General features: G+C 39.4%; 1 protein-coding gene and 1 long non-coding RNA gene across 7 annotated transcripts in view; one reads left to right on the top strand and one right to left on the bottom strand.

Moving 5' to 3' along the window:
- The window catches only part of LOC5571724 (broad-complex core protein isoforms 1/2/3/4/5), an 82,074-nt gene extending 75,936 nt beyond the window's left edge, over positions 1-6,138 (bottom strand). For 3 of the 6 annotated variants that reach the window (XM_021839381.1, XM_021839382.1, XM_021839376.1), the window contains exons 1-3: positions 6,115-6,132; positions 5,977-6,040; positions 4,862-5,311 (exon numbers count right to left, since the gene is read on the bottom strand). In XM_021839381.1, the coding sequence (XP_021695073.1) occupies positions 4,862-5,063 (202 nt within the window). In that variant the 5' untranslated portion in view covers positions 5,064-5,311; positions 5,977-6,040; positions 6,115-6,132. Of the gene's footprint in view, positions 1-4,861; positions 5,318-5,514; positions 5,531-5,976; positions 6,041-6,114 lie in introns of those variants that run through there. The other 3 variants (XM_021839377.1, XM_021839380.1, XM_021839379.1) reach the window with 3 other exon arrangements.
- On the top strand, positions 5,992-6,321 carry LOC110674864. Its single transcript, XR_002499248.1, has 2 exons — positions 5,992-6,090; positions 6,144-6,321. It is a non-coding gene; the product is annotated as an uncharacterized LOC110674864 (long non-coding RNA).
- Positions 6,322-12,877: the final 6,556 nt, after the last annotated feature.

Here is a 12,877-nt window from a genome sequence, read left to right as displayed (position 1 = left end):
CAATGATAGCATACACTTCAGCCTGAAAAACTGTAGGCCACTGTCCGAGAGGGACAGAGATTTTGGTTCTTGGTCCGTGCACTCCAGATCCAGAACGATTGTTCATTCTCGATCCATCAGTGTAGAATTTGATTGAGCCTGGAGGAATACTCGGTCCACCTTCTTGCCACTCTTGGCGAGAAGGAATGAACACCGTATATGATATGTCATAATTCACAACCATTTCCATCCAGTCACCGCATTTTTCTACAATTGGATTCATAGAAAATTCGTTTAGTATGCTAAGGTGACCGGTTAAATCACCTGGCAGAAGGTTTATTGATCGTTTTAGCCTCAGAGCGCTTTTCTCAGCATCCAGCTTTATGAATTGATCTAGCCGGGGCAGATTAAGCATTGCATCTAGGGCGAATGAAGGGGTGCTGCGAACTGCACCAGTAATGGCGACGCACGCGGCGCGTTGGATTTTGTTCAGCTTGGCTCTAGCCGTAACCTCGCTTGTTTTTGGCCACCAAACAAGGGAAGCGTAGGCTATTCTAGGCCGAACGATGGTTTTATATATCCACATGATCATATTAGGTTTTAGGCCCCACTTTTTTCCACAGGTCTTTGAGCAGACCCACAGAGAATTGAGACCTTTATTTACCATGTTTTGAAGATGTGTGTTCCAATTGAGTTTAGCATCAAGCGTAATGCCAAGGTATTTGACTTCATTTGAGTAAACCAATTGTGTTTGATTAAGGAAAAGAGGTTGCAGCTGTACCTTTCTGCGCTTTGTGAAAGGAACAATCGTATTTTTTTTTTTTTTTTTTTTAAATCTTTATTTGAGTGTATTTTAACGCACGAGGGCTAGTTCTACACTTGGAACAATCGTAGTTTTTGAAGGATTTATCCCCAGTTTCTCTTTCAGACACCAGGAGAGCGTGTAATCGAGAGCTGATTGCATTCTTGCAAGGACAACGCTTTCAAATTTGCCGCGTACAATGATGACAACATCATCAGCGTAGCCAACAACCTCGAATCCTCTTTTTTCCAGGCTATTAAGTAGATCATCCACCACTAGAGACCATAGCAAAGGTGAAAGTACCCCTCCTTGAGGACACCCCTTTGTGGCCATGACAGTGGCGCACGATCCGCTCAACTCGGATGAGATTCGGCGATTTGCTAGCATAGCATGTACCCAGGTAGCAATGCATGGGTCAAATTTTCTCCTATGCATTGCTGACACTATAGACAAAGGAAGCGTTATCGAATGCACCCTCAATGTCAAGAAATGCCACGATGGCGATTTCCTTTGCATGAAATGTTTTCTCGATCTTGTTGACTAGCATGTGTAGTGCTGAGATCGTAGATTTTCCACTTTGGTAAGCGAGTTGGTATTTGGAAAGAGGCATTGCTTCCATAAATTTTGAATTTATGAACTCTCCTAAGACCTTTTCCATTATTTCAAGCATCACTGACGACAGACTAATCGGTCTGTATGCTTTGGGATTGGTTTTGTCTTTTTTCCCGGCTTCGGGATAAAGACAACTCGAACTAGACGCCAGCCATCTGGAATATGTCCTAAGACTAAACTGGCCTTAAAAATCTCTATTATGGGAGGAATAAGCGTTTGCTCCTCTTTCTGACACCTTGAGTTCAGCCAATATTCCGGAATTGCACTATAAAGATTTACCGGCCTAGCACATAATTCACAAACCATTGAACGATATCTCCAAGGAATGAAAATTGCTGTCATAAAACGAAAACACGTCCACTCGCGAGCAAAGCCTACTCCGATCAGTTTGTTATTAGTTAAAAATTTAGTTAATCTGATTCACCTTGCAATCAGTAATAAGAAAATTTACAAAAACATGATACTTATCTATTCTCGGCCAATACGCTGCCATGTCTTTCCTCTCCAATGGATTTTTCCTCGTTGTAATGGCGGGTTAGATATGAAAACAAGGATAAGGAGAGATGAAATGTTAGTGATTGTTACATGCTTGCTTTATTGCTGTATTGGCCTACAATGAAATCATAGAAAATTCGCTCTATGGATTCCCATGATAAAAATCCCCATGCAGCTCACGAGAAACTCCATGGCAATGATCACTGTACGCCATGTGCGGCATTCAGGATATCTCAACAATACTGAGGACGAACAACAAAAAATGAATCCAAAAGAGCGAAAACCTCAATGTTTCAATGTAGAACAATTCAGCTTTAATGCATGTGAGAAGTTCTTGGTGATATTCTCACAACGGCCATTCAGAAATTGGCCATTCGACTGATGTAGATAAAATATCATTATGATAAAATTAACGCGACGACATGTTAGTGAACTCAGAACGATTATTGTATTTGCAACTGTTAATTTCGATAGTTAAACTTAGGGTCGGTTATTGTATATAACTTTAACGATAAGCAGGAGTAAAGCACGAACGCGAAATAATGACCTTCCATCCCATCTTCAAGTGCTCCCCACAAGCACAACACTTCATTCTGGCACTTTAGAACGTCCATGTTGTAACTTGTTCACACAAGAAATCTGCCTCGACCGAGTTGGCAGAACGCGCCCATACTCCTGTCTGAACCAAAGGCCAGGGCAAAAAATGACCTCCATCATATTTAAAGAATTTCTACACTCCGTCCCCTCAATCCCCTGTCGCGATTTTTACAGTACCTAATGCATGCATTGTCACATTTTCATTGACTCCACTTTCCCGTGAACGATGGATGTAATTTTTAAATGCTCCCTAACCATGCAATAAAATAATTTTGATTTTTTGTATAGTTTCATGAGTCAATATCGAGTAATGGGACATCGAGGTTTAATCGCATTTGCAACATAGAAACGCCAATAAAGTGCTGTTATTGATCTGCAATAGGAATCGTTCATTAATTACGTCACGCTTATACAGAGCGGCGATACTTTTCGATTGAGTGATGAACACTACATTAAGAATGGATATACCCTTACGCTTAAACTATTCTTCGTATTTAGTAGAGATGTTCGGGTTTCACATATAACAAACCAGCACCAGATTCTTATCTATTTTCTTCAAACCCGGATCCGACCCGAATCGAGACAATAATTTGATACCAAACCCGGACCCGAACCGAACCAAAGAAATTTTTTGTTTTATATTTGCTAGTGAAAATACATAAACAGTCAAAGCTTATTTTCCCTTACACGCCAAGGGTGAACGCAAAAAAGACATAGTTTGTACCCTTTTTGTATGTTGGTTTAGGTTTTAGAAAACTAAGTTAATTACATGTTTTGAAAATCATATGATGATTTCGATTGTTTTGAGAGTTGCACTTAATGGCATTCAATTGAATTATAGATAAAATTCACTTCACTTAGTAAACTTGTGTTAGAGACATTCCACGCTCCACTGGGGACGTAAAGCCGTATGAAGCAAGAAAATGAAGAGAAATTCGGAGTTTAAATGCTAGTAATGCTATTAGTAAAACACTTCAACTGTTATAAAGAATTTATCGAGTGCGCAGAGTTAGGAACCTAAATGCGCAAAATAAGGAGCATTTCAAAAATCAGTGCGCAGAGTTAGGAACACAGACACCCTTGAGAAAAATTAAAAATTTGCAATAAAAATCATTACTTAGTGAAGCTTTTATATTTTTTCCTTATACATAAGATCAATAAGTATTTGCTTCCAAAATTTCAGAATATTGTTTTTTGTTTTCAATTAATTACAGCTGTTTGAAATTTGAAAAGCCTTAAGTGCGCAGAGTGTGGGGCCTTCACGGTACTAAAAAATTCTACTTTCTCCAAGATTACCACCGGTATTTTCAGTTGTATTTTTTTAATTGTTTTTGTTTTGGATCTCATACAATTAGTATGGTATCAAAAATTGCTGAAAAAACATTTCAATTAGGTTCACCCCCTTGCTTCTAACCCCCTCACATATGTACATAGAGTGATGCAGATTTTGAAATGTTGGCTCCCCTATGCTTAAACGATTTATATTATGGTAAAAAGCATCCGCCCAAAGTTTGAAAGGATTCGGAAGAAATTTGACTATGCACACGTCATTTGAAGTTTATATGGAGATTACCATGGAAAACGTCAATCTTTTGTGTTCAGCTCGTCATAATATTTTATGGAAAAGTGAACAAACTCTTCTAATGTGAAATCCTCCCAGCTATAACTTTGCCGAGGACGTCAGGATAAATTGTTATTCATCATCATAAAGTTGGTTTGCATGCAGCATGCTTCACCAACTGTTCGGCAGGCAACAGTGGTGTTCCTGGCGGGAAGAATAGATCAAAGTAATCAGGGCTACTATGTTCTACAGCAAAAAAGCAGTGTTGCTCTGAATGTAATTGAATGATCATCTCAGCATGATTTAGACTTTGTTATCAATAATAACAAATTATCCTTACGTCCCATCGAAATGTGGTCTTCGGCAAGGTTGTTGCTGGGAAGTTTTCACATGAGATGAGTGTGTTCACTTTTCCATAGATTATTATGACGAGCAGTTAGAGGACTGAAAACAAAAGGTTTGCCTTTCTCATAGTAATTTCCATATAAACTTCAAATAGCGTGTGCACAACCAAATTTCTTCCGAATCAATTCAAATTTTGGGAGGATCATTTTCATCATAATTGACATCGTTCAAGCATAGGGGAGAAAAAACTTCAAAATTTGCATCAGTCCAATGTACAATGCATTTAGGTTCCACGTGATTTTCCTCCCATTCCGATATTGTCAGTCTGAATGGTCTGAATCGCTTAATTTCGTATAATCACTAATCCATAAAGCATAATTAGATTTAGCAAACGAAAAACCCCTATTTGAAATAACTTCGCCACAAGATAGTAAAGCGCATAAATAATTCCCCAATCAATAGGTACTCACCGATCGGATGCTTGCACGGATTGCTCATGAACATCTCCTGGAAGTACGGGCTGCAGATGGCCAGCACAATCTTGTGCGCCTTCAGCAGCTTCCCATCGCAAGCGATGGTCACATCGACCAAATCGCCCCGGTCGTACAGATTCTGGAACCCGCTGGCAATATTGTCGGCGAAGTTGTTCCAACACAGGGCAAATTCGTCCATTCTGATCTCTAGATTCCCGCAACACCGACCACAGTTGATATCCTTCGTAAAGGGAACGCTTTTTGTTAGGAACACTCCACGCACACGTCCACTACCGACTGGAAAACACTCAAGACTAATTGCCGATCTCGACGTCCTCCAATAAGTCTTCGTCGGTCGGTTCTATCTTCGGCTCCGGTGACGAATCCTTATCAGCAGCAGTAACCGTTATCATTATGTAGGCTGTTCAGTCGTGGTCTCCTTTGCCACTAGTAGGGGAAGGGGTGGTAAAATGAACACCTTAAGGAAATCATCTTGTTTCTGATACAAAACGTGGCATTTGAATAGTTCTATTGCACAACATCAAAAATAGGGATGTTATCTAAAGTAGTGACACGAATTCATACTAAAATAGCGAAATTTTCACATATTTTTATCGCTAGCAAAAAAACGATGCAAATGTTCATTTTACCTGCACTATGTGGGTAAAATGAACAGCTGTTGGTGGTAAAATGAACATCATGCAAAATACGTGAGCAAAATAAATATTTTTGAAATTTTTTGTTGCATTTCCGAAAATATATCTATAAATGATTGTAACCCATTCAAAAAGAAATCTAAAGGTATTAGATTTGACATCATATCATAACGATATTCACCTCACTGAAAAACCTCAAGATTTCCGTGCTAAAAGTTACGTCAGCTCGTATTTTCAAACGTGGTTCTCTAAAATCTTAGTTTTCGTTGATATATTTACTTCGATTGACCTCCGTATCAACTCAAACACTTCAATTTATGCTCTAAATTGTCTATGCGTGATAAAACTTTATTGAAATTTGTTATTTTCTCGGTGAAAGGCAAGGTGTTCATTTTACCACCTCTGTTCATTTTGCCACCACTTCCCCTAGTAACGTTTCGATGAATGGAGGAGCACCAGCGTAAGACGGAGATCCGTTCTATGTGCATGGAGAAAAGGTCCTTTACTCAGGATAGCAATACTGAAAGGAGCACACAAGAAGATAACATGATTATCGCATCTTGGCAGCAGGTAGGAAATATGATCCTCGCTTACATGACTCGTTGTTGATAGATAAATTTTAGTTTCACACGCACGATTTCGTTTAGTCGCTTAATTGCAGTCCGATTCCGGAGCGAAAAACCAGAGGAAAAGCACTGAAGTAGATAAGGAGGAAAGCCAAAACATAAATAATGCGTCAGTGGGTGAGGGGGTGATGTTGAGCGTGAGTTGCAGCCGGTGCACCGGTCACTCACGAGTGATGTTTTTCTTCTCTCTTGTGAGTGGGGGGGGGGAGCGTTTAGTGCAGCTTGTTTAAATGAACTCGCTGAGTGAGCGGGTGAACTTTGAAGTCGAGCAGTTTTAAGGTTCAAGACACCATCATTCAATCATCAGCAATCATCAAAAATGAAAAACCAGTTTTTTCGTTCAAATTTTGAAAAATTCCCATGAAAATCTATCATTGCATTCCATATAGTAAGTTCAATGCAATGATAGATTTTCTTGAACATTGCTTCAATTTTGAGCACAAAAACTGGTTTTGAAAATTTGTAAAACGATGATGGTTACTCTCCTCTTGAAATAGGGGAAGGGGATATTAATCTTCCTTTATGTCCGTAATTATTTGAGTAGTACGAGGGGATAAAAATAAATGAGGAACAAAAAAACTACACTCAGGCAAATGGACTATCGATAAACAGAGGAACCCCTTATAAAAATTCGTCACAAGGAATCGGGTTGAAATTCGTAAATTTGCCTTATGAAACCGAAATTTGAAAACAAAAATAGTTTTCGCGGCAACCTGGAATCGAACCAAGGACCTTCCGATCGATAGGCTCGTGTGTAAACCCCGCGCCTATCGACGCCTTGGTGTGGAGTGATGCTAAAACGATACTTAAAGCGTTCGGCAAAATGTATGAATTTCGATAGTCCAGTTCGCTGCGTGTACAATTTTCTATTCAAATTTTGTATACATTTGGTTAGAAGTTTTTACCTACTTTTCCTACTGAAAAAAAACAGTGCTGAAAAGTGCTACTTTTCAGCACTCTTTTCGGTGCTGAAAAGTAGCACTTTTCGGTACTGTTTTGGTAGGCATCAACCGAACAACCCAGTCTCTTCATGCTATTTGTGATTATTTGTGCGGCGTGTAAGTCGAGACGAGTCGTTCTCACCTCGGGTGATGTGAGGCGACTAATGGAAGCGAGTCGACAATCGTCCCTCATTCGACTCGTCTCGCCTCACATGCCGCGCAGAATAAGCATAATTGCATCTGTTTCTAGATCAGTTGTACGATCTGATTCCGACAGGGGCTGTCCATTAACCACATGATCAGTTTTTTTTGTGATTCCAGGCCACCCCCTCCCTCCTCGTAGTCATTTGTCCATACTCAAATTTATAAAATTCGTATGGACCGTGATCATTGGCCAGACCCTTCCTCTCCCCATGAATGACCATGTGATTTATGGACGGCCCCACACAGGCTGGCGATTCTGATTTGGAACCGAATAGTTCAACATTTGTGCTGTGCTGTCTTACCTGATATCGATGGGAGCGTGAAAACTTGTGACATATATGGGTAGAGATACCGGGTACCCCCGTTGGTTTGACCACATTTAATCTGAACACTTTTTAATTTGTACCCCGCTAATTTGCACATCGTTCAGATTAGAAATGGTTCAAACGTCATTTAGCTCATGGAACGTAGTGAAGTGAAATGGAACGCTGTGGAACGGAGCGCAGAATCAAAACAAAACAGTGAAAAAGGTAACCAGAAACACGGTTCTAGGGTGACTAGATGTTCAAATTAAAAATGAACCCCGATGGGGCCCAGATAGCCGTAGCGGTAAACGCGCAGCTATTCAGCATGACCATGCTGAGGGTCGTGGGTTCGAATCCCGCTGGTCGAGGATCTTTTCGTAAAGGAAATTTTCTCGATTCCCAGGGCATAGAGTATCTTCGTACCTGCCACACGATATACACATGCAAAAATGGTCAATCGGCAAAGAAAGCTCTCAGTTAATAACTGTGGAAGTGCTTATAAGAACACTAATCTGAGAAGCAGGCTTTGTTCCAGTTGGGACGTAACGCCAGAAAGAAGAAGAAGAAGAACCCCGATGGTTTGCATGCGCGAAACCGTGAGCAAAATCTATCGGACGACGCAAAACCGAACGGTCCTGCTTGGACTTCACGAAGCACTTTTTTTTCTGTTTCTGTTCGGGATGAACCACTGCGACCAGTTTTCTTTGATCTTTTGTGGTATACCCGTGTCCTTTGTTTAGTGCATGTCGTTCTACTCCATTACTATTGAGAAATAATGAAGTAGTCGTTTTTTTTTATACAAATATCATTCTTTACCATTTTGCATAGAGCCTCTTTAGAAAAAGATACCGCTATTTATACCTTTTGGAGAAAACAGCTTGTCACCATTAAACTCTCAAAAGCGCGCCCCTTAATCAGGTTCGGCCACTAAACTGATTGAATGATACTGATTTTGACCATGCATCGGTACTCTAGCGTATCAAATTATTGCTTCTACTTATAAGGTTCAAAGTCGTTTTTTGAAACTGTGAACAGGTTTCATCCCATGAAACATTTAGATTCCTTGAAACAAAAAGCTTATTTTAGAAGTTAATAGGTCTGCTACTCCACTGATTCGGAATCGTTTCCCTCCTAGATATCGAAAGATAAACTCTTGAACTCGGAAAGAAATTGTCTCATGAGTTGAAACCAACTTCAGATGCTGATTGAGCCATTTTTTCACTTCGACCTCCTCATTATCTAGGACAAATAGGTGGGTCTTAGTGCCTTGTTACTCTCTTATACTCTTCCGACCCTAACTTATAAGTATTCACAAGAACAGATACAACAAGAGTACAATATGGTAGATCTTACCCCGTAACGCACCTCGAAAAGGTGATCTACCCGCGTTACGGGCTTACGAAGCACTACCCAGCAAGACGCTCCGAAACAGGAAAAAATATAAAAAAAAATTCCGGCGACGAAAACACCGCGAACCCGTGAGCAAAATCTATCCGACGACGCAAAACCGAATTGTCCTGGTTGGGCTTCACGAAACACAACCCAGCAAGACGCTCCAGCACAGGCAAAAAAAATCTCCAGCGAAGAAAACACGCGCGAAACCGTGAGCAAAATCTATCGGACGACGCAAAACCGAACTGTCCTGCTTGGGCTTCACAAAGCACTACTCACACGCAAACAAATTTTGTTGTATAATCTACTGAATCCATGGTAGAATGGTAGAATTAAGAACTGCACCAACGATTTTCAACCGACTACAAAAATTTGTTAAGTTTACTATAATCTGGTGAAAATCACTGAGCAGTGCAGTAAATTTGACTATGTCCTTAGTGGCATCCACTACAAAGCATTGTATTTCAATCCGTGACACCCACCGTACAACACAGTGTGGTCAAAAGTATGATGCTAAACTTTTCAAATCAAGAATGTTTCTAGTAAAAAATACTACAACTCTGGTTAAATCAACAGAAGAAATTTTCTTGTGTAGTTATGTTGACTATGTTTTGGTAGAGTTAACAGATTAATGTAGTCAGTTGAAAATCGTTGGTGCAGTTCTTAATTTTACCATGGATTCAGTAGTTTCTACAAAAAAATTCATTTCAATGCAGCAAGACGCTCCGAAAGAGGAAAAAAAAATCCGGAGCCGAAAACACGCGCGAAACCGTGAGCAAAACCTATCCGACGACGCAAAACCAAACCGTCCTGGTTGGGCTTCACGAAGCACTACCCAGCAAGACGCTCCAACACAGGAAAAAAAGTATCCAGCGACGAAAACACCGCGCGAATCCGTGAGCAAAATCTATCGGACGACGCAAAACCGAACTGTCCTGCTTGGGCTTCACGAAGCACTACCCAGCAAGGCGCTCCAAAACAGGAAAAAAATATCCAGCAACGAAAACACGCGCGAAACCGTGAGCAAAATCTATCCGACGACGCAAAACCGAAAGATCCTGCTTGGGCTTCACGAAGCACTACCCAACAAAACGCTCCGAAACAGAAAAAAACTAAAACATAAAATTCCGGCGACGAAAACACGCGCGAAACCGTGAGCAAAACCGAACTGTCCTGCTTGGGCTTCACGAAGCACTCTGATCAGCAGCGCATGATCACAAAGCGTAACTATTAACCATTTGTCGCCAGAACGTCTACCTATGGCACTTACCCTTTCTATCAACATTCCAAAACATCCCGTAACACCTATGAGAGGTCGTGGAGTTCTCTGCATCTTTCAGTAGGTGTTCAATCAATCATCATTTTCCATTCCCCAGCTTTTGCGAGGACGAGGCCAGGACAACATTCGATTATTGGAGGATGCGTCAATCTTGTCTAAGAGTTAGAGGTTAGTCCCAAATTTCTGACTTTGGTACCGGACGGGAAGGAGGCAACCCTCATACAATGGTCTAGGACTGTACCACCTACGAATTTGTGCGAAATGCTTAATGCTAATGCTAGCCCGGATAAAAACGTATCATTTAGTGAATGGAATAAACCATTAACGTACAATATGACGTATCGGATACAATACAGCGTATTGTAATTGAATGTCGAAGCAATATTATTCTTGTTTGGATATACAATTCAAAAACAATATAATATATTGTAACAGAACATTGTATTGTTTTTAATTGGTTTTATAGCTTACAATTTTGGTCAAATTCCTATTTTCGCGTAAAACAACTATTGCTTTTTTCTATGTAGCTTTGCTGAAAGAAATAAACAAAACAAGTTCAGAAAGCAAGAAATGTTGGGAGAAAAATATTCAAAAAGTAAAAATAAGTACCGAAAAGCTAAACATTACATATAATTTGCAATTGGATTAGATGGACAAATTGATGTGAAGATTTGCGAAAAAGAACCACGTGATTATTGAGCTGAAATCGAATTCAGGTTAACTTCTGCGTTCATGAGTCCTCTCATGGCGTAGTGGTTAACGCGCCCCAACTAGAGATCGGGGAGTCGTGAGTTCGATTCTCACTGAGAAGACGTGTAACTTTTTCGCAAATCTTCACATCAATTTGTCCATCTAATCCAATTGCAAATTATATGTAATGTTTAGCTTTTCGGTAGTTGTTAAACTTCCACTCGGCTGGTTAGCCGTAAACCACGTTTCATAATTAAAAAACAAGTAAAAATAAGTAGTTTTTTAGAAGTCACTTGACATTAGCTGTAACGACGAATGCAACCATGATACAGTTCGTTGAATTGTTTCTGCATTGTACAACAACACACGAATTGCTCATAAAGACAATACATGAACAATATATCGTATTGTATTTTCAAAATGTTTGTATGAGAAAATATCTTTATTTGTATTGTTACGATACTTAACCACCCATACATTATATTGCAAAAATCTCATATACCATACAGTGAACTGTTTAAAACAATATATTGTACTGTAATTGTATTGTCATTTTACAATATACTGTATTGTATTTCCAATATATTGAATGGTACTGTTTCAATACGTTATGTTGTTTTTGTATTGTATTTTTTATCCGGGAGGCCCTTCCCGGTCAACCAGTATCGGAGGACTGGTTGGTCGGGTTCCGCAATAATGAACTTGCGTTCGGTACAGAAAATAAATTTGTAATCCTACGTCACAAACCGATACACGGAGAACCGAAACAACTCAAAATTAAGTCTTTTTCACTCATCTTGACAGCTAAGTGGAATGATTCAAAATTGAGTTATTTCCGAAGTATTCAAATTTGAGTCATTCCACGAATACATCGAATTGAGTGATTTTGAACTGTATGGCACTTAGTATATTTTGGATTAAAACTACCGAATACCAAGTGTTTAGAAAAAGCTGATTTCGTTAAAAAAATGGAATGTTTTATATTATTGATTGATTTTATTTGACTTCATTGAACAAACTAATAGTGTTTTATTAAATGCAATATAGGATAAATAACAAGTTCACTAATTTTTAATTTAATGGATGTTTTGGACTCTGTTGCCCGAATCTGCTCTTCTTTCTTCCGTATTCGAACCATGCTCCTGTAAACCTTTGTATACAGGAAGGGTATTTCGCCTCCAGGTCCATCATCGGAACTCGGGATTCTGTAACATTGGGAAATCTTGGGATTAATTACCTCATAACGTAGACTAAATCAATTTCAGAACTTACTGCTTTGTTCTCGATCCTAAATTTCGCAAAATGTGTACATCGTTGTTCATTTCAGGATGATCCGTACGCGCCAATTTTGCGAATAATCTTGTGAATAATCTGGAATATGAATGATGTATATAAATAAAGTGCAAAATGAATAAAAATTTGAATCAAATAAGTTACCTGAAGTACATTTCCATTCAATCGACGACAAAAGTAAGTGCACCATGCACAGCTAAAATTTTCATCCAAAATTAAGTACAGGATCAGTACTTGATTTTGGATACTTTCTGAGATTGCAAAGCAAAACAAAATGGCAAATTAGCAACAACAAAGACAACAACTATCAAATAACTCAAAAATAAGTAGTTGCGGAAGTACCTCAAAATTAAGTTAAAATTATTCGAAATTCAGTACCAAATTGTATCCAAATCGGTAGTGCTAGTGAAGTACTACATTTTGAGTACTTTTTATCTCGATTTTGAGTTGTCCCGTTTATCCGTGATACGTTTGATTTTCCCCGCTCGATGACTGCTCGAAAAAGATGAACACACGATCAAAATTCGCTTTCGCTCGGCTTTACTGTACCCGCTGACAGCTCGCTGTCATCGCCCCGCAAACGACGGTTTGCTGCGAAAAATCCAAAACAAAGCACGCACACATCCA

The sequence above is a fragment of the Aedes aegypti genome, chromosome 1 (genome assembly GCF_002204515.2).
Source record: "Aedes aegypti strain LVP_AGWG chromosome 1, AaegL5.0 Primary Assembly, whole genome shotgun sequence".
In the NCBI taxonomy this organism is placed as follows: domain Eukaryota; kingdom Metazoa; phylum Arthropoda; class Insecta; order Diptera; family Culicidae; genus Aedes; species Aedes aegypti.
The sequence above is the reverse complement of the archived record's forward strand: the minus strand, read 5'-3'. Positions and strand labels throughout refer to the sequence as shown.